Consider the following 23,384-nt stretch of genomic DNA (forward strand, 5'->3'; position numbering starts at 1 on the left):
ATTCCAGAGTTCAAATTGCTTTTGGGATATCAGTTTATAGAGTTTATCATATGTTCAGGCCTGCTGTTATTATTTTTCAAACATCTCGATTTTTGATTTTTGTTTGGAAAGTTCTAAGAAGACACGGTACGGTGAATCTTTTTTTTTTGAGTTTAGTCGCCTTTCCGTGACGGCATTTCACCTTTTTTAAACGGAATCTGAGGCTGGTGCTTCATCTTAGGTAGCTTCAAACTCAATTTATGTTCAGATATGCTACTGTGGACAAGCTGTTGGATCGACTGATTGACGTGCGCTTCCTCAGCATCGAGTTCCTCAACACATTCCTCATGACTTACCGCTACTTCACCACCGCCCAGAACGTCATGCAAGTGCTTCGCCACGCTCTCCTGGATCCCGCATCTACGCCAACTGCGACCGCCAATGGAAACAGCCCTGGAATTGTCGCTGTCTCATGCTCTCCTGAGTTTTCCATGGGCTCTCCAAACGGCAGTTTCGCTTCTAACAGGTAAATAGTTTTTTTTAAATTGATATTTGATGTTTTGTGAATTGTTTAATTTCTCACATTTTTGCTGAGAGCCGCTGTTGTGTCCCTGGTTAAAATGTACAAGCCGTTTTTTTGGTTTTTAAAGCAACGAGTTCAGATCATGGTGCTTTTCAACTTTTTGGCAGAGACTAAGATAGTTCTTCAGCGCTATCATGCATTAATCAATTTGATTTTAAAGTATCTGTTTCTGGGAAGTTGGCTGAACTCTTGGAAATACTTTAGAAATAGGTTGTCGACTTGAAAAAAGAACACAACTTCTTTCAATTTTCCTTTTCTACCAATCCAAAATTGCGGTTAAGGGATTTTCTTCTAAGAACCAAGATCCTAAGAATTATCTTAAGAACCAAAGTCTTATTTGTCCAAACCAACTACCTTGGACTAATTTCAATCGCCTTGCTTATAAGAATAAATCTGTAGTGCTACTCAAAATGACATTTTAGCGGTAGTACAGCAACAGAGTCTTGTGAGCACCAATCACCTCCAGCAGTTCCACAGACCTTGACAACTGTTGGAACTATCTTCCCAAACTCAAATCAGCAACAACTTCTTAACAATCAGAACAACATTTGCACTGTCACAAAAACTGGACCCTTTTTGAATGGATCAGTCGCGCCATCTACCCCCTCCCCTGTAGAGCAGATGGTGGGTAATCCCTCCACTTACAGGCTGAGGAAGAACACGGCACCTTCTGTTGTTAACTCTATCAACAACCAATCAGGTCAGAGAAAGTTAGAACGCTTATTAAGAGTCGATGGACGTAGCTCAGACTCTTATAAAAGTCGCGAATTTTTTTTCTTCAGTTTTATTTAAAGAATTGTCTTGAAATTTTTTCAGGCTCAACTTGAATTTTTCCCGGTTTGACTTTTGATTTGCTTTTTAAGTTCAGTTCATTTTTTTTGTTAAAAGGAAGGCAAGCTCTACTATCGAACAGCAAAAATGTAAAGGTCACACAAAACGTGATTGATTTCTAATTTCGAAAATGGACTTTGATTATCAGATTTCCCAGCGAAATGAAAATAAATATTTACCCATTGATGCAGTTTTCTCATAATGAGTTATTTTTTTTATCAAAAGAGTTTCAATCTTAAATTGTTTTAGAAATTGAAAGAAGTTGAAGGCCATATTTTTTTTCTCAGAAAATCGAGATTTGTTCAGAAAACAAGTCATTATTTTTTTTACGTTTACTTGCGTTCTTTGAATCTTTCCCAACTGTCTGTTGGCTATGTTTTTTTCTTTGTTTCCCGAAGCCTCAACAATCTGTCAATTTTCATATGAATACTGCAGTGCTTTTTGAAATTATCCGGACCAAACATTTTTCATTTTTCCCTGGAGCTCAAGCATAACGAGCTGTCAATTGTTTTTCTTGAAGTTTATCCGGACTCTACAAAAAGCCCAATTGTTTAATTAAATTCGTTTTAATAGAATTTGGCTGAGTTGAGAAAAAAAAAGTGATACAGACGAGAATTACTTATTTTCTAACATAATTCATTTAGCGCAATTCGACATTAAGTTTTTACCTCAATTATGGGTTGTTTTCGGTTCTGTATATTTGATAAAACATACGCAACAACAACTTGCTTGGTCAGTTTTTGTACAACTTCTTTCAACATGAGCGTCTTGTTTGGTCCACATTGTCTCACATTATTTGAAGTTTGTGTAAAAGTTTCTGTAAAACTCAGACGTTGTCATTTTATATAGGTACAAGACTTCTCGTATCAGGACAAATTCCTGAATGATCCGTGTGCCCTTTAACTGGCCTTGAAAAGTTTTTGGTAAACGAAATTTTAGTTTAAAAAAATTTGGTTGAAAATATCAAATGTCATCTTAAAATTAATAGGACCGATCAGCTTGCCTTAACTCAATTCCGACCAATTGTTTTAAAGCAGGATAATTCGCCTCACGTAAATCATTCGCTATGCACTTTCAGCATCAAAGTATAAAACATGGATTTTTTAACTAGACTCGTTTTAGATTCACTAGATAGTCAGGTTTATATAATATTGTGCGCGCCCGGTGGGGCGCACGAAGGTTAAGATTTTGAAGTGGCTTGATTGGTAATCAATCGAGATACTTTTTCATATAGCAGTAAAATTACAAACTCTACATCAGAAGTGCTATACGGGTTACTCAACACTTCTAGTAATATCTCTCCAGGTCTTGTAGAATATAGCGAATGGCACTGAAAATGAAATTGACTGTTTGTAAAACATAAACAAGGTTAGCTGAACGAAAAGTCTGAACGATAAACTGGAACTTTGGAATATTCGTTATTCACAGTATATTAGACAAATTGGATAACACTTCTGTAGAAAAATGCAAGAAATATCTAAAAACAAACAATTTGAAAAAGTTTCAAGTTTTTTTTGCAGAAGTTTTTTAAATTGTGAAGCTTTTAATTGAAAAGAGGCACTAAAAAACTCCGAAAATAACTTTATTCGAGTATAACTCTTTTTTCGCGACTCCAATAAATAACAATAAGGTTTTTTAGGCCTGTTCGCTTGCATGATTAGGTCGAACTTAGACGAAAACTCAAAAGTGTTCAACCTGTTTTTCTCGATACTGGGACATTTTTTGGATTTTTTAAAATATCGTTCGAATCACGACTGAAAGGTCTTTAGTATGATATATCACTCGGCCTAATTGAATAGTTTTTGTGGTACCTGATTTTGTGTGGAAGGCAAAATGAAAAATGAACTAAAATGCCTGAATACAGAGTTTGTCCCCTTTTTTCAAATGGTCGGTTCAAAAACAGATTCAACTATCGCAAACATAAAGCTTAAAACTTTTTTTTCTAATTAACGATTTTCATTATTTCCGTTTAAATGGAGATTTTTATTTTTGCAGCTTTAACAGAAGTTAAAAATTACAACCCCTTTTTTGTTCTGGTTATTCTTGTAGTCACTGGTTTGTCTAAACACGCAAAATTTTTACGTGGTTTTTCTGAGTTGCCTAAAAGTTTCTTGAAAAAGTTGAGCAACAAACAATTCGACAACAATGTCATTTTTGAAGCCTGTGAAAACGCTCGATTTATGTTTAAGTCACGGGATAGATTTTTATTAGGGGAAAGTCACGGGATAGATTTTTATTCAGTTTCATGTTCAGTATCAAATTCATTTACTAAACGAAGGCAAGTAGATACACCTACAGAATAGTTTTAAAACTGGATTTAGTTTTTTAGACTTCCCAGCGGAATAAAAAATACAAATTGATTCCCGTTATTCCAATTGTTTGTTGGCAGTTTTTGTATGTTTTTTTTTTAGTTCAAGTTGATTTTTAAAAATTATGCGCAGTGAGTTATCACATTTTGATAGGCATTAATCAGCAAACAATTTGGAAACATGTGTTTTAAGTAAGATATTTTGTACCATGTTTTATCAATTTAATGTTAATGTTAAACAGCGTGTGAATGCTTCATGTTTTAGTGGCTGGTTTAGTTCCGCAAGCAATCCTTAGCCGAGGCAGGTTTCTTGTTTGAGTTGATGTTCCATGTCGATTTAAATTTTTGCCCCTGTTGATTTTCGCCCTTCTGCTACCCAAAAGTTTTTTGGGACTCTTTTATGGAGCCCAATGTTAGCTTTGCCGTCCAAAATTTCCGATGGATATCAGTTTCTGCATTTGCGATAAAACTTATCGGACGATGACAAGCGCGTTTTGTGTTGATATACGTATACTTTGGAGATGCTTGAAATTGTTGTAATAAAGGCAGATCAGTTTTTGTACAAAACGAGTTGAAACTACTCCCGAAAAATGGGAAACCATGTTTGGACCCTGTATATCGTCGTTACTGTATATTTCTCGGCTGCAAGATCTGTCTAGTAAATCGTTCTCTAGTAAAATCTGAGTTGTGTGCCTATAAAGTGTTACTGAACGGAGATTTTAAACTGCTCTAGGTGGTCTCATACACATGCGAGCTAGCGAGCGTAGTTTAATATTACTTTTTTCCCAACCCAACTCGCAGTAGTATCGTTTCTCTACTTTATTGATGGCCAGTGTTTGCCTGGCAACGTACAGTAAATAGGAAACAGTGTAAGCAGACAGGTCAGTAGCAGACAATGTTTTCAATCTCTATATCTAAGGCGATTTTTGCAAAAAAAAATGCTAGTTTCCCCAAACAATTCTAAACAACATTGTTTTTCATTACGCTATGTAAAATATCAACTAAGTTTGAGAAGCTTTGCTTTAAAAAGTAACTTTCTAAACAGTTTTCAATACGTATTTTTTCCGCTAATCAGACTTAAGTATTGTCAAATTGTTTCGCTTACTGACCTGTTTGCTTACACGGTTGTCTACTTACTGGACGCATACCTGTTTTCCTATCGTCAAGCAACCGAAAAGCAGATGCGAGGACGTGAGACTACATGTTGGTGGCATGATTCCGGCGCATAGCAAATGTTTCATTTTTTAAGGCTCATTTCAACCTTTTCAAGGCATTATTGGTAGCTAGTGTTTGACTATGGGCAAGAGACAGTGGCGCAGATGCGAGTAAGTAAGACTCCTAATCTACATGGCGCAGGTTCGATATCGGCAGATAGCAGAAATCTTATTTTTCAGGGCTTACTTAGACCTCTTCTTTCCTTAACTTTAAACCATTTTTGGGCTACTTTTTGCAGTTTTTTTTTGCTCTTTTTTGCGAAATGCAGCTTCGCCTCTATGTTAATAGAAGGAATTTTACCTCGATCGTCTCCACCATCTAGTGAAGAAGAAAATGTTGAAATCCGCCGTAAAGGTTTTCCCCCTGCTTTTGTTTCATGTGTAGGATTCGTTTTTGGAGAATCTCCTTCAAATAACTGCAGTGTGATGATTTTGAGCAACTTTACGGCGTATCGATTTACACCAAAATAATGGACAAAAGATCAGGTTTTCAGCAGTAAGTTTTCAGTGACACTTTAGTTGCCTAACTGTTGGACATGTTTTCATGTTAGATTCCTGTAAATGTCTTCCCTATTAAGTTTAACAAGGCTTTGAAATCAAAAAAAATTATATTTGAATGTACTTTTTTTGAAATTTAGCCGATGCAATAAAAAGGCGAATGGCCCAGACATCGCGAAGTCGCCTGGTTTCCGACATCACAGCTACAGTTAGCCCGACCAAACAACCGATCAAAACTCAAATGTCGCAGCATAGTGACTCAAACAGTGCGACCAACAGAAATTCGGCCGACCAAAGTTCTCTTTTAAATTTTAATCGGAGGGCTGACACCGATTCGAATACTGGGAATTCGACTCATTCTGTGAGTTCTAACGAGTTGGAGCCGCTAGTGACGTCGGAGCACGTGGGGGAGTCTTCACCGAGTAGTCCCGATGCAACCATCGGCTCCTCGGAAAGCGCCGTGTCTATGGGAATGACGCACAGTGCAGTCTCAGTTGCTACTAGTAATCTGAGGGATTCAATTAACTCGATCGGCGATTTCGTTTTGAGCAAGAAACATCAGTTGACGTCTAAACAGTTATCCGTAGAGAGTGATGACAGCTCGTTTGTTGTCTACTCCATCAAGGTTACAGTTTTGAGCTTCCCTTCATCAGGCAAAATAATGAAAACTAATTGCTTGCTTACCTTTATTTAAAGCTTAAAATGTCCTTTCTTCCTGATTTTTCCAGTGAGAAAAGTATTAATGGTCTGTCAAATTTTTTCCCGCATGTTTTCAAAGAGGGACAACTTTGAAAATATTTGTGTACCTTGCACACCGTTCGTCTAATAATATAAAACAGCATGTTTTTTTATAGGATTCGGACAATGAGTCTTTGAGGAACGAACGAAGGTTGTCTGAGGAATCGGTTGAAGGTTTGTTCGCTTTTCTTTCGATTTGATGATTTTTCATTGTTGTCAGTGTTGAGAAAAACGACTCTGAAATTTTGGCTATTCGCAGTCAATGTTAGTTGAAAGTGTGGACTCCATATATGAACATGGTTTTTCACTAAAAGGAAACATCTGATCTGTTATTTGATGTTTTGAGGGGCACTCTGCGAGTTCAAAATTTCTTTTTGAAAAAACGCGAAATTTTTTTTGAAAAATTTTGGCCAAATTTTTCTCAAAAAAAAGTGTTTGATAATTTTTTGCAATGCTAACTGTTGTTGGAACATTCTGTGTTGCTTGCATAGCTACCAGCTACTATTGTGATATTTCACCGTTTCAGAAACAGAGAAAAACATAATTGAACGTGTGAAGGAAGTGGCTCTCAAAATTTCAGAGTCATCCTTCAACAACAATAGCAACCACAGCCATCTAAATCACAGCGCCAACAGTAACGTTTTCTCACTGTCGGAATCATTCGACAAATCGCTTCGTGAGTTTGTTGTTTGCATGTTTTATATTTGGTGTATATCATCAGTAATGACACTTATAAAGCTAATGACATATGTTTACGGCAAATCATTTCTGAAACCTAACTGTTTTTTGCAGTGGTGGTGTCAGTTACCTCAAACTTTTTAAGCGTAGATTGATTGGTAGCTAAAATTATAATTACATTTCTATTGCTATGCGGTAGCCTAGAAGAAGCCTAGCATAAGACACTTCTTTCTCGATCAAATATGAAATCATCATTGTTAAAAATGAAAAAATCATTGAACTAATTTATTTCAGTTGCTTTGTAATGTCAGTTTAAGAAAATTTGTTGCAATTGGGATTTATTTGCAACTTCTTTCTCGATCAAATATGAAATCATCATTGTTAAAAATGAAAAAATCATTGAACTAATTTATTTCAGTTGCTTTGTAATGTCAGTTTAAGAAAATTTGTTGCAATTGGGATTTATTTGCAAAAATATCATATAGTCGTAAGATATGAATGCGTTTTGCAGTGGTCAAAATGAAGGGTCTCGTATCACGAACCTTCAACAGCTCACATAACCTCTCAACATCCCCGACCTCTCCTCCTGTCGTCACGTGTTCAAACCCGATTCAGCCGACCTTCTACCACTACTCTTCCTCGGCACCCTACTCTTACAATCGCCCGACAATGACAAATTACAGGCATAGCTTACAGCCTGAGCAGATTCCTAGTTCGCCGAAAGTACAAGGTCGCGGTGCTTTCTCGAACAATGGCATGTATGAACATAACGAGGATGATTGTATGTGTGAAACGACAAAGTTAGCTTCTGCAGAGACCTTATGTAATGAGCCTCTAAGCTGCAATAGAAGATCTGTGATGTCACAATCTCAGAATTCGCTTAGGAGTTCGAGCTCTTCAGGAGCCGGACGGACTCTAAAGGACATTTTCTACAGCATTTATCCATCTAATAACCAACCCATCTCCGATTCGAGACTCGAGGCTAAACCAAGAAATACACGAAGTGTGAGTTTCTCGAGGCCTGTGGTCACTTATAAACAGTTTAGTGACTTGTCGGCAATGTCAATTTGTCCGAATCGTCATCACTTCCCGAGGAACTCAACCAGTAATATTGAAAGTACGCACATGTGTTGCAACTGTGTTTGGTGTCTGTCTAGTGGTGTTACTAATTGTGGTTGTTTTCGTTCGGATGCTAGTCGTGTTAATGCGAGCCATGTTGCGGTGCCTCGTTTGCACCTCCCTGTGGAACTCAAACACTCATACCCTTTCGCAAGTAGCGAACATAGACAGGCCGCTCGGTTTCCATCACATGGACTGCAAACTTCATCGCGTGAACAGTTTAATAGTTCAACTAAAAACAATCTAGGACAAAGTTTTGTATCCTCAATGAATGGACTCTCATCCATGACTCCCGCCTATCATGGACCAAATTGTCTGCAACATTCCACAGCTAACATGTCTATGTCTCCTGCGTATAACTGTCATGGACAGTGGACGAGTCATTGCACCATATATGACTGGTCAGAGGAAGGTTTGTGGGTAGCGTCTGCTCGCACATAGAACTATTGTATTTTTCCCATTAGTTGCAGCTTCTCAAAACATCGCCTGAATTCGATTCCTGGGATTTACTCTTGAGTTGCTTTCGTCTGGCTTTGCGCTTTGATCTGTTTGGCCAAAATTTGGTTGTTTGGAGTGAATGAGTGATTTGATTTGTCTAGCCTGGATGCTTAAGCCTTTGTGCCATTTCAGTGACCCTGCTGGTGTGTCCATAGTCCATCTTTTGTTGCGCTCGCTTCTTGAAATTTTTTAAAACTCTGAACTGAATCTTGCTCTTGTTTAGTTTTAGCTGCTAGTTGTACAATTATTTAAACGTAGAGCTAGTTTTCTGTTTTGCCTGCTTATGTGCGCACTGCAAATTTTATGTGCTGAATTGTCAAAAAACGTGTAATCTAATTGTTTTTTGTTTACCCTTGTGAGAGCAAGTGTCTTATAGTCGGGAACTAAACTTTTTTCCTTTGAATTTTTTTGTAAGATGCTCTTCTGCTGTGCATTTTTATAGCGTGCCTTTTACCAACTTTGCAACTTTGGACAATTCGACTTTTTCGAAAAACAAAAATTTTCAGACCAGTTTTTCTCGACACTGAGACATTTTTGTGTTTTGGAATCTGAATCACGGCCAATAGGGCTATGATATGATACTACAGTTGACCTCCAGCGAGTAGAAACCAGGCAAAAAAAAGTAGCAAAGTAATTCTTAGTTACTTCTCACACCCTTTAGGGGTGTGTTCCGAACAAAAAGCTTTACTTACATTTTTTCTTACATATGTGTGAGAACTGTTACGACTCAACTCTGTGTCGATTACTTCGCAGACATACTATGAGCATATTTGCCTTTTTGAATTCTGTTTTGTCTGAAATTTTTATGTTAGTTGTAAAGTTATCATCGCCGGCATGGAATAATTTCCGTCTTTTATATTTTTTGTTCACTTGAAAGTTTCATTCGTCTTTAGCGGTTTCAAATCGTTACAAAGATTTTGCTTTTTTAACATCAATACCTTCTAAACCCCTTACCACTCAGTTTAGTGGTAAAACAAGTTCCTTGGGATTCTAAGGTATGGGTTTTGAGTCACGGCTTTGTTCTATTTTCGTTATGCATGGAAACTGAATTTTTTTCTTGCAAGACTTGAATTGTCGCACAATCTTTTATCTGCTTAAATTTTTCCTGCTCATATTCCAAAGCATGAAATATTTTTTATGCTTTGTTTTTTATTGTAAATGAAAATGTTTCTGTTATTTGTAGATATACCAACTCTGATTTTATGTTTTTCTTCTTATTGTTTTTCGTTTATTTCTTAAATGGTTTCAGATTGTGTTGTATCGGCATAGTCGCTTCCTATTGGCTATTGGTTCCTGTGAAATTTAAAAAATATGCATGCGTATGAGTGTGCATCAGGTTGATCTAAAACCTGTTTTACAATTTTTTACAGCTCAAGTTTCTTATGACATTTTTAACGCAGCGAGCATCTTTCAAGTCGACCCAATTTTCGAGTTAGCTACAGCTTCTGAAATTTTGTTTTATTGCTAATTTAGTACTGGCAATTGTCTTTTTCGACATTTATGGAAACAAACGTATGAACGTTATGGTAAAATTAATTTATTTGACCATTTTTTGTTGGACTTTGTGGCTTTCAACTGTTTTTTTTTGTTGCCTAACTTGCCATAGTATGTTTTTGATATTGCAAGCTTCGTCTCTCTAAAATTAACTAACTTTGCTTGCATACTTCAAAAAAAGCTCCCAAAAAGGAGGGCACAGAGAAAATGCAGTCTCAGACAATTAATGTTTTTTATTATTTTCAACGAAAAGTTGGAATAACTGACCATCAACCGAAATGTTTTTTTTTAAATTTTTTTTTCAAAATTATTTTTAAACCACATGATTTAGTCAGATAACATAACACCTAAATATACAGGACGATTAGATGGAATGTTAACACAGGGATCCTTGTTTAATGTTTTACTTGATGTGGCTGAAATTTTTTGGAACCCGAAATCGGAAATAGGCTTTTTTTGACAGCTATAAATCAACAACTTTAAAAATGATTGCCTCTCATTGATTAGTAGAAACGCTAGTTTAATTTGCTTGTCACTAGTCAGCGGTTAAACATGAATTATTTTGACAGTTGATATGTTCCTTACAGCTCATGGTAAGAATCTGGTGCAGCTGTCGGAGTCAGATCAGGGGCTGAGTAGTGGCAACAAGAGGTTCTCATTGGATTCCTACTTGCACTCGAGAAATGATTCTAGTCACAATGCCTCCAGCAAGAAAATGCACTATTCACACTCACCGGGTAAGCCAACTAAACTACAAGAATCCGTCACGATAGAAGGACCTAACATATGGCAGAGAGTTATATTAGTTAATCCGAATTTGGTATCCAAAAAGGTAAATGAGTACCGCGACAGTTCGTACGAACTTTCAGACAATTCAAGGTTTTTTCCGATCATCTGAAAAATATGGAGGAATTTTGTATTCGGGTGTGATCTTAGCGTGGAAATAAAAAAGAAAAAAAACACGCCCGAATACAAAGTTCCTCCCCATTTTCAATGGTCGGAACAATAATGAAATACACGGAGTTAAATGAACGATGTCAAAATGTAGGACAACCTTAATTGCCTGAACTCCGTAAAGGTTTCATGTTCTGAACTAAAGGTTTCAAATAGTCTGGAACGCATAAAATTGGTGTTTTTCAATCGTTTTTGCTTATTTATCTGCAAAACAGCGAATTTCAGTCAATTGAGTTTCAAAGAAAGTGATTTTCACCTATATAGATCAAGATGATTTTTTTCGTTTTTTTTTCACTTAAATGTCTTGAAATAATTTTTATCATCGGTTTTTTGTTTTGAAAATCATATAAACCACGTTTATTTTCATTATCGAGTTCTTTTAATTTTTTTGCTTTTAATTCCATATACTTATCGTATTTGAGCAAATATAATTTCGGGACTTGGTGAAAACTTACATCCAAAATTTTTCAATTATTCCGCTGATCTTCTGACTAAAATTGATTTTACTGCCTTAACTGAATGAAAAAGAACTGTTTAAGGTGTAGTGGTGACATCATCAAGAAAATCAACGCGGAGGTCCAGCTTGCAAACGGCTGCGGCCGCCTTCGCAGCCGCCACTGCCGGGGCCAACACACTCACCGGAAACTCTTCTGTATCTGGCGGCCCCCACCCCCACAAGGGACAACAGACGGCTGGAGGAGGTGCGGCTAATGGGAGTGCATATTCTACGCATCCGATTCGAAGTCTAGCTGCTCGGAGAAACCAAATTGGGTCCAACTCATCATCGGCAGTGTCCTCGTTGGCGAACAATTTATTTTCCAAAAACACTAAAGGTATCATTTGTACTTCTTTGCCTACTTTGCTTCTTGTCAAATTATATTGTTGGAGTGAAACTTGAAACGTTCCTAGCTCTGATGAAGATTGCACATTAGATGGGCTAAAAGAACTCACTGAGTTTTGGGAACAAGAAGTTATGTTAGTGCAAATAATTGGATCTCATTCAGTACTGAAATATCATCCGATTTCTTTTAATATTCTTAAAAGGATCGCTCAAAAACTGTTCCAAAAATGTAATTGGAATCATTTATCGATGAATGCGAGATAATTTATTAACTTACAGGCTGCTCAGATTTTTTGGACGTACCGCTTTTGACTCCGTTTTTATCGGAATTTTGAGATAATTTCATTGGCTTCAAAAAAGCGCTTCACGGGCATGAAAGAAGCTCAGGAAACGATGAATGGCAAAACATTAATATCTTGATCGGAAAAATGGCAGTTCTGTGTTTGGTCGGGTGTGTTTAAGAGTAATGAACGTAGTTAGTACTCTTATATTCTGATTTTTTTTGTTTTTTTTCAGGAAAAAGTCTTAGTTTGTTCACGCTCAATTTTGATTTTTAGCGGTTTGACTTGTGATTTTTTAAGTTCAGTGCCTTTCAATTGTTAAAAGAAAGGCAAACTCCAGTATCGAACATCAAAATTGTAATGGGCGCGAAAAATGTGATCGACTTCTTATTTCGAAAATGGAAATTAATTATCAGATTTCCCAGCGAAATGAAAATTTTACCTATTGATCCAGTTTTCTCAAATGGGGTTAATTTTAACAAAAAAGTATCTTTAAATCCAAAGAGCTTAAATGTTATCCATTTTTTTTCTTCGAATTTCAATTGTTAAAAGAAATGCTAAAAGTGGTTTTTGAAATAACAAGTCAGTTTTTTTTCCAGTTTCCTTGCGTTCATGACTCTTTTAAAACTGTCAGTTGGCTATGTTTTAGTTTTTTCCTTTTTGTTTTCCACGTAAAATCAGGTACCATAAATAATCACCGAAATGGGTCGAGTGGTATAACAAATTATAGACCTTTCGTTTGTGATTCAAACGACATTAAAATATTTTCCAAAAAGTTTTCTCAGTATCGAGAAAAACTGGTCTAAAACTTTTATTTATGATTTCAATTATGAGCGAATAAAGCGGGCTAGCAGGCTTACAACAGCTTAATTATGCTTGATTTAAGCCCTGAAAACTAAGCAAGTTAAATTAGTTCTTGCTTTAAAATATTTTGTCCAGTTTGACTTTTTTTCTACTTTCGAATTTTTTTTACGACAGATTCTTTAATCACACCAGGCAGAAAAAACTACACCAATTTGTAAAAAAAAACTTTTTAAAAGCTTTTTAAAGGCTATGGTCGGAACATTGTGTGGTACCCGCACAGTAACCGGCCATCCTTGTTTTAATCTGTTTTCTGATTGTCTATTGATTAAGTTTTCTAATTATTAACCGATTGGAGACATTGCTCTAGGTGAAGTGAGTGGCAAGAAATCATCGGACTTATCATCGGCCACTTCAATGAGAGTTCTTCACGTGCTACGGCACTGGTCCACAAAGTTTCCGGAGGTAAGAACAAATTTTGCAAAACGTGCCCTAAACGGCAGTTTCGGCCTGTTTTTTTTATCAAAAAGTTTTTGAAAAGTTATTATGAATAGTCATTTAGATTAATTCTAAATGAATAAGTATCCGATGTGTTTGTGTTTCAAGGACTTCGAGGAGGGCAAGCCTGCGAATCAGCTGCTCATATCGATGCTGAAGGAGGCACAATTCAATGAATGTCTCACAGCAGAGGAGGAAAAGATTGTCAATGGAATCTACAGGTGAGCTTATTCTCTCATATCGATAAGCGAAGTGAAGTAAAGTGTTAATTACTTATAATTCATAACTTTAGTTTGAACATGACCTTGGATTGGATTTTCTGTTTCATTTTATATTTTTTGTCGAAACTACGCGTTCATTTTATGTTGAAGCATTTTGTGTTTTTGTTTTGTTAGATCATTAATTACCCTAGAGACATAACCTTAAGTGGCTCAAACATTTAATTTTTGATAAATTTCCACGTCACTGAATAATTTTTGTTTTAAAATTAGGTGTAGCTAGGTTGCACTTGTATCTGCTTAAAGATGAACAGTAAAATAATTTCACTAAAAGTAGTTGTTAAAGTTTTTATCTGAAAATAAATTATTTTATTAATCAAGCATGATCAAAAATCTTGAAACGGGGAGTTTTAGCTCCGAAACTGTTGGTTTATAGGTTTGATAAAATATCTACCCTACAAGCATTTTTGAAACCAGGAGCTAATTTTAAGTTAGAGGTTTTACTGATCGGATAGAATGTTTCCCGGAAATATTGGCCGTTTTTCATTAACTTAAACTATGACCGAAACTTATTTAAAACTGCTCATCTTTGCTTGTATGATCGGGTCTTTCCCATTATAGACCTCCTTCCCAGCTTAATAAGGAAACATATAGTGCTATAATGGGGGATTCTATAATTGGAAAGACTCGTACATTCTTCTCTTATGTAGTCTCGACTTCAGTTTCGTGCATTTAGTTTTATTTATGCTTCTTTGCAGATTTCTCTGTAAAATGAATCATGAAAGGTGAGCAAAATTAGTAAAAACACTAATGAACTTGACTCGACTCGACACTTTAAATTATAGCCGAACATACCGGGTTGTTTCTGTCTTAACTGGCTGAATGATTTTTATGTCACTTTACTTCAGTGTCTGTTTTGTTTAAAGGTGCTCACTATGTTTTGAGTGTTTGAGTGTAAGAAATGCTACCGAAATTAACAAAAACAAGGTTGGATATAAATCCAAGGAAACTTCCACTTTAAGTGTGGAGTTATAGTATACTTATACGAAAAAGATGCATAACTTAGAAAAATACTTGATACATTTTCTGCTTTCAAATTCAAAACTTGTTTTTGATTGAAATTTCGTGTGACATCTGAAAAGTATTAATTTTTTGAGCTCAAATATAAAGCAATTTTTTATATTTTAACTGTGATCATTTACCCATGGAGGTTTTCAAATTTTAAAAATTTTGAACCATTTTTGCGGTTCACTTGGTTTTTCTAATTAAATGCCTCGATTTTGTTCAGGCCTACGATTATTTTGTTTTAGCTAACTGATACTTCATTTTTTTAGCTCTTGAAGTATCAGCTAATTGCAAAGTTAGCTAAAAGTGTAAGAGTTGATTTTGCAAGTTCATTCTTAAAAAAAATGAAGTATCAGTTAGCTAAAACAAACTCTTACACTTTTAGCTAACTTTGCAATTAGCTGATACTTCAAGAGCTAATTTTGCCAGTTTATTCCTACAAAGTAGAGTTTTTCGTTTCTCAATGTGTATATCGCGCAAGTTTTTGCTCTTCACTCCATGTTTTTGAATGGGATATTAGTGTACGAATTGCCAGTGTAGTAATTACCCAAAGACCCTGTACTTGTTGTGTTTTACGCTGATAACCTTTTCCCCTAGCAAAAATTTTCGAAATAATACTGTATGAGGGACTTATCCTATACTACTATGATGATATCGACGTCCTAAAGTCAAATGTAAACAAGGATAGCCGGTTGCCGTGCAAGGAGGACAGAATGTTCCGACCATCCATGGTTTTTCAAAATTGTCGGTTTTGGCGCGTGGTGGGTTTTGAGAACAAAACAACCCTGTAGAAACTTAGTGAATTAGATATACTTGACAACTTTTGTCTTCAAAAAAGAATGGCAAACAAAAAGTTGATTTTTTTTTATTAATTTTGAAAATTGTTTCATTTTGCGCAAAATTTTTTTATAAGTTTTTACAGAAAATCTTTATTGCCAAGAAAGCACTAAATTATACATCCAAAACTACTTTTCGTCACAGTTAAATTAATTTTGTAAAGCTTAAATTCCAAGTAAATGTATACTTCCTAAAAACGGTCGTTACTCGATCGCTTTACTCGCTCGCAATTGAACTAAACATAAAAAAAATTCGACGCTGGGACAAATTTTTGAACATATTTTAATGTCAATTGAATTACGATTGAAAGGGTGTTAGTTTTTTATATCACTCAACCCTTTTATAGTTTGTGATATCTGATTTTGCGTGGAAATATAAAAAAAACATAAAAAGCTAAAACATACCCGAATACAAAGAAAGTTCCGTGCCATTTTCAATGTCGGAACAAAAATAGAGTTGAATCTTTTCAAATTGTCTATATAGAAATGAAATCTGAAATGTTTATTCTGCGATCGTTTTTCGTTAGTTTTTTGGATTTTTAAAAATTGGCAATTTGTCTATTTCCTGACGGACTAAATAATGCGCGTTTTTCTTAATCCTCGATGCTCTGTACTTAAACGCGTCTTATTTGAGCGCCCGTCTGTGTGTTGACGCAATCAAATTATTATTCTGGTTTGAATTGAGGCAAGCAAGGTCCTAATTTACCCGGTCCTAATATTCTTTCGGGCGATTTCAAAAAATTTAGAAGACCGACGTTTAAAAGTTTTAATACAGGCGCAAAGCTGCCAAACACCATCGAAAAAATTTGAAAAATAGCACCCAAATGGTAAATCATTAAAACTCAAGAAAATACAGAAGTATGCCTTGAAAGAAAATCAACTTCACTAGGTTACAAATGATCACTGAAAGATAAACGCTGAGACTTGTAAGTAGTTCTTTAGCAAGCGACGATCTAAGATTTTCAAGTGGTGGGGATTTCTTAACGTTTTCAATTTTATGTCGACCAATTTAGTTTTCCGAACTCGCACAAAAGGATAAAATGTCGTCAACGTTTTCAAAAATACCCATTTCATGAGAAAATTTGGCTCTTTTTCCTTTTCCCCCCACCTCACTTAAACATGAATTTTATGGTCTAACGAGCTGTCTTACAAGGTTAATTATGGAGACCAAATATGTTTGTCATGGCCTAATTAGTCTACATGCCAATTTTCATGACAATCGGACAAAGTGAACAGTAACTTCAAATATAAAAATTTGCAGGTGGGGGGGAAAAGGAAAAAGAGCCGAAAATTTTAAATCCGAGCCTGCTCAAAAATTACCTAGTAGACTCATTTTATGTTTTTAATTAGTTCTATGTTAATTAATAAGGTTGATTTTCTTTCAAAATCTATTTTATCTGTATTTTTTAAACATTTTTTGTCGTTCTTAGTATTACTTTTTGCATTTTTTCGCTAGTGTTTTATGAAGTGCAGCTTCGCTTTTGGGTTAATACATTTTAATCTGGGTTTATCAAAATAGGTTAGTTGATCTGTGTTATTTGTGTAAAAAAGGGTGTATCTTTGATGTTTCTTGAAACTTGAAAATCTGTACGGCGATGTATTACAATAATTCAGTCGTGTTATCGGTTTATCCTTGAGGTCATGGTCAGCTTTTAACAGACTGATGACGTGTACTTTTTTTTGCCTGTGCATGGGAAGCGAGAATTCGTATCTGCCCTAATATGAAAACCAATGGCTCTTAATTTCAAAGTTTTTTTATGCCTTAAAATAACACGTGTTGGCGTATTTGCATGTCTCTAAAGTCAAAGTTGTCATTGAAAGTCTACACGTTTTGTTACACGTCACCGAGAAACTTTTCTTTCCTTCATTATTTCTGGGTTGCTTGATGATGGTCTAAGGATTAGGAGCAAATGGTAAGTTGAAATAAGAGGATAATCTTAAGCAAAATGCTACGATTTTAGATAGCGAGGGTTTATTGTTGCCAACTATGTTAGTTGTAGTGAACTTTTACAGTTTTTTAAGAACTTAGATCACTTTTTAATGGACCAAGAGGAATTTACTTTAGGACATTTTAGTCGATTCTCAATTTTTTTGACGGTAATGCATTGTAATTGTATTTTCGTCTGAGTGCAATTAATGTACTGTTTTTTCAGGGCCCTCACTAATTTCGAGGAGAGCAAAGACGACTTCGTGGCGTTGCTGGCGGATCTGAAACATGACACGAACCCCACAGACGACCACAGCTACCCCCAAGTGGCCACTGTGACTTCTTCTATCTCTGCCAATGGATTAGTGTCCCTAGAGAGCATCACTGCTCTGGAAATAGCCGAGAACTTGACCTTCATTGAGCACAAAGTGTTCTCTGCCATTCCCTTCTGGTAAGGTTTTTTTTCAAATAACCGGAGTTTTTTAATTTCCTAGGCTGTAAAAATTGTCTTTATCTCAAATTGCTGTTAGAATGTTGGCCTTGAATCTTCGTTTTTGATCTTGGATTTGAAGGTTCAAGGATTGTAACTGATGCAATTAGGTTCCACGCCTCAATTTTTTGTCTTATTTTCCAGACAATTTTTAAGAGTCGATGAACATAATTCAGGTTCTTATATAGGTCGCGATGATTTTTTTCGTGTTATTTTTTCAAGAAAAGTCTCACAATTTGTTCAAGCTCAAATTTACTTTTGCCCGGTTTGACTTTTGATTTCTTTTTAAGTTTGATTCATTCGCTTCGTTAAAGGAAGGCGAACAGAAAAAGTGTAAAATTCGCCAAAAACGTGACTGACTTCTAATTTTGAAAATAGAATTCAATTTTCAGATTTTCAAGCGAAACAAAAGTTTTACCAGTCCAGTTTCTCAAATTAGGTTGTTTTATCAAAAAATTTGCAATCATAACTTGTTCCAGAATTTCAAAGAGCTTAAAGGGCATTTATTTTTTTTTCTTTACGAAAATTACGAAAAAGCTGCTCAAAAGTTGTTCACACGACAATTTTCATGTTAGAAATATTGTATACATTTGTTCACCTGTTCACGCTGACCTGTTTTAAGCTGAACTGTCACGCTGGCCTGTCTTTTTCCTTCCCCCCCCCTCCACCTCACACCAACATGAATTTTATGTTCTAACGAGTAGTTGGCTCTTTTCCAGTCCACCCCACCTTTCAAAATACCGAGTTTTATATTTCTTTTACGTGTTATTACGGCTACATGCGTGATGTTACGCTGTAAAGTATGAAATTGATTTTGAAAGGGGGGAAATGGAAAAGAGCCGAGTAGTTTTACAAGGTTAATTATAAAGACCAAATATCTTTGCCATGGCCTAATTAGTCCGCATGTCAATTTTCATGACAATTGGACAAGGTGAACAGTAATTTAAAATATAAAAATTTGCAGGTTGGGGGGGGGGGAAGGAAAAAGAGCCGCAGTTTGTAACATGAAAAGTCATTTTGGCTCTTTTTCCTTTTCCCCCCACCTGCAAAATTTTTCTAGTGAAGTTTTGTTCACTTTATCTGAATATTACAAAAATTGGCATGCGAACTCATTAGGCCATGGCAAACATATTTGATTTTCATAATTAACCTTGTAAAACCCCTCGTTACACCATAAAATGGACGCTTATGTGAGGTGGGGGGGGAAGGAAAAAGAGCCGTCATTTTAAATAGAACTTTATATAATGAATTTCAGAAAAAAAAAACAAAGGGGGGGGGGCTGGAAAGAGCCTGATGTTCTAAACTACAATATTACTTGTCACCGTGAACGCGTGAACAAAAATTTACAACACTTCCGCTACAGAAAAATTGGCGTAAGAACAATTTTTATGCAATTTCATGATATTACCTTTCCTACTTTCCGAAGCACTTTCCTCAACTACTGGATTCGGCTCTTTTTCCTTTCCCCCCCACCTGCAAATTTTTACATGTAAATTTGTTGACCACATTGTCCAATTGTTATGAAAATTTACATACAGACTAGTAAGGCCACGACAAACATATTTGGTCTTCATACTCAACCTCGTAAAACCACTCGTTACACTAATATATTGAAGCTCGTGTGAGGTGGGGGGGGGGGGGGGAAGAGCCCGTTTTTTTTTGTTTACTTGCGTTATTTGGTTTTTTCCAACTCTCTGTTGGCTATGTTTGTTAATAGGCTGATTAAAGGCATTGAACGAAGTTAAAACATTAATTCATGGAGGTTTGACTTTTGATTTTTTTTTTAAAATTCAATTTAAAGGAAAACAAATACCGCTGTCCAATATCGAAAAAAATGTGAAAAAACGTGATTTACTACTTCTAGGTTTGAAAGTGTATTTTAGTTTTCAGTATTCCCAGGGGTTGAAAAGTATAGCTCTTTCTAATTAGGTTAATTTTATGCCCAAAGTGTCAAATGTTTAAATTTTCTTGAAATCCAAAGGGCGTTAATGTGAATTGTTTTTTCTCTGAAGTTCGAAGTTTGAAAAATTCGCTCTCCAATGTCGAAAAAGCTAATAGTGCGAGAATAGATTATTGTCTATACGTTTCAAAAGTGAATGTCAAGTTTTAGTTTTCCCAGCGGGAAAAAAACATTTGAATGGTTTTTCAATATATATGCATTTCATCAGAATATTTTTGATGAAAAAAGTCAGTCATTTTTTACGGTTTTCCTGAGTTCATTGATACTTCACTCTTTGTTAGCTATGTTCATGGTGTTGACAACTGTAGAGAATATCTAAATAAATAGTTGTGTTTTAGGGAGTTCTTCAATCAGGCCTGGGTGAAGGAAGACAAACAGGAGAAGGCGCCCAAGATATTGCTAACGACCAAACGATTCAACGATGTGAGTCATCTCCCTATTGTAACACTTTTCTTATGGGGAAATTGACTCAATGAGTTTTTTTTAAAGTTTTTTAACCCGTAATGAAAATTGTCAAATAAGCTCATGTTTTCCCCTCCAAATGTTAAATTTAACTAGTAAATCACTGATCACTTAATGGCAGGTGGGTTTAAAGGGCTCGGACGCCCCTCCACACTCGGGGATTCGACCTACTAGCCACTATAGAGTCCTCTCTTTGGATTTACTTTCGACTGCCATTTTCGGCCGACCGACCATAAAATTTTTCTAAAGGCGCCTTGGACGCCAATATACACTAATTTGATAAAGAGAACGCGCCAAAGAAATGCTATTTTTTAGTTGAAACTTTTCAAAAAGTGTTAAATCCTTGGATCCGAATTTTGCTAAAGAAATTGCATCATAGTAATTCTGTTAAAATTCTGAGAAACTTTATTTTATGGGCTGATAATTGTTAACATCTACGATTGATTCTTAATGGTTTCATAGAAATTGGCTCTTGTTTAGGTATCTACCCTCGTGGCGACAACTATCCTCCGCGAGGGGACGGAGAAAGGTAGGGCGGCCGTAATTGAAAAGTGGGCTGGAGTAGCTGACGTCTGCAAGGGACTTCACAACTTCAATACAGTACTGGAAATAGTGTCCGCCTTTGGACGCACCCCCGTGTACAGACTGAGGAAAACATGGGATCGCATATCTAAGCAGGTGACTGCTCCCCACCTACGAGATTTTCTTATTTTTAGTCTTTCATTCGTTTCCTTGATAGAATTCTATTATATATTTAAATGCGGGCTTCACTTTCTCGCCATGCTTAAGATTTTTCAACGTATTATTTTAGCATGTTTTTTTTCGATTTTCCAATTTGAATTCAGTGCTTGTTTCACCGAGTTTAAAATAATTAGCCCAATAGTGGATGTTGCCAGGGTTCTTCAACGAGTTGCGAGTTTGGCCTCCAGTTATAAATACCCTAATCCTTTTAGTGTACGAGATACGACAATTTTTGTGATTTTTTTTTCAAAGTTTTTTCAGACAGCCTAAATTAATTTTTTTTTTCAAAACTTGTAATTCCTAGCCCTGTACTTGGATGCTTTCAGGGTACTCTTAGGCGTTGCGAATCTTGCCTCCAATTATGACTGTTCAAATCTTTGTAGTTTTCGAGATATGACGTTTTTTGTGATTTTTTCAAAAATTTTCAGAAAATTTTAATTAATTATTTCTCCAAATTTGAAATTGCCAGAGTACTCTAAGGAGTAACAAATCTTGCCTCCAAATATGACTCTTCAAATCCTTGTAGTTTTCGAGATTTGACTTTTTATGATTTTTTCTAAAGTTTTCAGTAAACTTAGATTTAAAACAAAATTAAAAATCCCCACCTTGTAACTGAGTGCTGCCAGGGTACTCTGAGTACGACTACAAAAATATTTGTAATTTTCGATGTTGCAGATCTTGTGCGTTTTTTTTGTGAAGAGTTCGAAGCACCGGAGGTGCGTTACACGCTAGTTGCTTTAATTAAGAGTCGATGAACGTAGTTCAAACTCTTGAATAGGTCGTGATGCCTTTTCAGGAAAAATCCTAAAATTGTCTTGAAACAAAAGAAGTGCATTCATACTTTTAAAAAACACATATGAATGCCTTTAGGTATATTTGCGTTTTTTGAGTTTAATTCAAGTTGGGCAAAATTGGGCGAAATGCACTCCCCTGTTAAGAAAGCTGAAATTAAAAAAAGGTGATCAATTTCTCGTTTCGAAAATGAAATTTGATTTTCAGATTTCCCTGTGGATTAAAAACTTTTCCTAGCATTCCAGTTTTATCAAACCGAGTTAATTTAATCAAAAAGTGTCAATTATAAATTTCTCGTGAAGTTCACAGAACTTAAACGCCATCGTTTGAAATTCGAAAGTTTAGTTTTTAAGACTCTTTTCTAACTGTCTGATGGCATTATTTTTTTGAGTATGCTGTTAGAAAACGCAAAATGTTGGCTCAGAATGATCAAAACGAACATAACTGAGTTAGTTTTAAGCAAATCTGGTTGAAGCCTTTATTTCACGAGATATGTTGTTTTTACTTCAGTCACGAGGAATCATTGACAAGCTACAGAACTTGGTGTCGACAGATGGACACTTTAAGAATCTCAGAGATGCTCTGCATAAGTGAGTTCTAGAATTGTTTTGAGGCGCTTTTCGTTTAAATGTCGTCCAAAATACGTTTTTATAAATTAAATTAATCAATTTTTTGGCTCTTTTCCAGTTTCCCACCCCCCTGGTAAGATTACACAACGAAGCTGTTCAAAAATTGTTCACACCGCATGTTGCATGTTAGAATTTTTATAACATTTTGTTGACCTGTTCACGCTGCCACGTTGTAATTTGATTTATAACATAAAAAGTCATTTTAAACAGACTTTCACGTAATGAATTTCAGAGAAAATCAAAGGGGGGGACTGGAAAAGAGCCATTTTTTGTCTCGGTTTCATCACGTGTCGTTTCTGACACATTCTTTAGTGAAAATTTAGATACAGCTTTGCAGTTTTCAGATATTTCAGATATTTTCCCGAAATGTTACCAGTTAACGCAGGGATGCGGTTTGATTTGAACCCGCTATGTGTTTTGTTTAGGTGTGACCCCCCTGCTCTGCCCTACTTGGGCATGTACCTGACAGATCTGACCTTCATCGAAGATGGAACCCCCATGGTCACTGCAGATGGACTCATCAACTTCTCACGCATGCGCATGGTGAGTATATTGGTTATTTGCTGAAGTTGAAGTCGTGAGCCACAGGTTCCTCAGGAATTGTTTCAAAAACGTGCCCTGGTAGAGCTTTCCTGTGTCGTTTTTTTTTCAGAAGTCTTAAAATTTGTTCAGGCTCAATTTTGGTTTTTTTTTCGCGTTTGATTTTTGATTTCTTTTCAAGTTCAGTTCATATCCTTTGTTAAAAGGAAAGCAAACTCTACTATCGAGCAGCATAATTGTAAAGGTTGCGAAAAAAGTGATCGAATTCTAACTTCAAAAGTGGGATTCAATTTTCAGATTTCCCAGCGTAAAAATTTTTTACTTATTGATCCAGTTTTCTCAAATTGGGTTAGTTTTATGCAAAAACGTGTCACCCATAAGTTGTTCTTGAAATTCAAAAAGCTTTAAG

At 35.8% G+C, this 23,384-nt stretch overlaps 2 protein-coding genes across 2 annotated transcripts in view; one reads left to right on the plus strand and one right to left on the minus strand.

The window, feature by feature from the left end:
- LOC134851783 (DNA-directed RNA polymerase II subunit RPB3-like) overlaps positions 1-23,384 on the minus strand; it is a 422,117-nt gene that overhangs the window by 284,888 nt on the left and 113,845 nt on the right. The gene's annotated exons all lie outside the window — the stretch shown is intronic.
- The window catches only part of LOC134840518 (ras-specific guanine nucleotide-releasing factor 2-like), a 103,609-nt gene that overhangs the window by 78,691 nt on the left and 1,534 nt on the right, over positions 1-23,384 (plus strand). Inside the window, exons 18-33 of the mRNA XM_063856376.1 lie at positions 248-505; positions 985-1,262; positions 5,554-6,038; positions 6,268-6,325; positions 6,678-6,827; positions 7,341-8,360; positions 10,528-10,677; positions 11,434-11,727; positions 13,188-13,282; positions 13,424-13,536; positions 14,292-14,318; positions 17,588-17,812; positions 20,150-20,234; positions 20,754-20,951; positions 22,317-22,396; positions 22,861-22,978. Coding sequence (XP_063712446.1) covers positions 248-505; positions 985-1,262; positions 5,554-6,038; positions 6,268-6,325; positions 6,678-6,827; positions 7,341-8,360; positions 10,528-10,677; positions 11,434-11,727; positions 13,188-13,282; positions 13,424-13,536; positions 14,292-14,318; positions 17,588-17,812; positions 20,150-20,234; positions 20,754-20,951; positions 22,317-22,396; positions 22,861-22,978 — 3,634 coding nt within the window. The remainder of the gene's footprint in view (positions 1-247; positions 506-984; positions 1,263-5,553; positions 6,039-6,267; positions 6,326-6,677; positions 6,828-7,340; positions 8,361-10,527; positions 10,678-11,433; positions 11,728-13,187; positions 13,283-13,423; positions 13,537-14,291; positions 14,319-17,587; positions 17,813-20,149; positions 20,235-20,753; positions 20,952-22,316; positions 22,397-22,860; positions 22,979-23,384) is intronic.

The sequence above is a fragment of the Symsagittifera roscoffensis genome, chromosome 1, assembly GCF_963678635.1.
Source record: "Symsagittifera roscoffensis chromosome 1, txSymRosc1.1, whole genome shotgun sequence".
In the NCBI taxonomy this organism is placed as follows: domain Eukaryota; kingdom Metazoa; phylum Xenacoelomorpha; order Acoela; family Convolutidae; genus Symsagittifera; species Symsagittifera roscoffensis.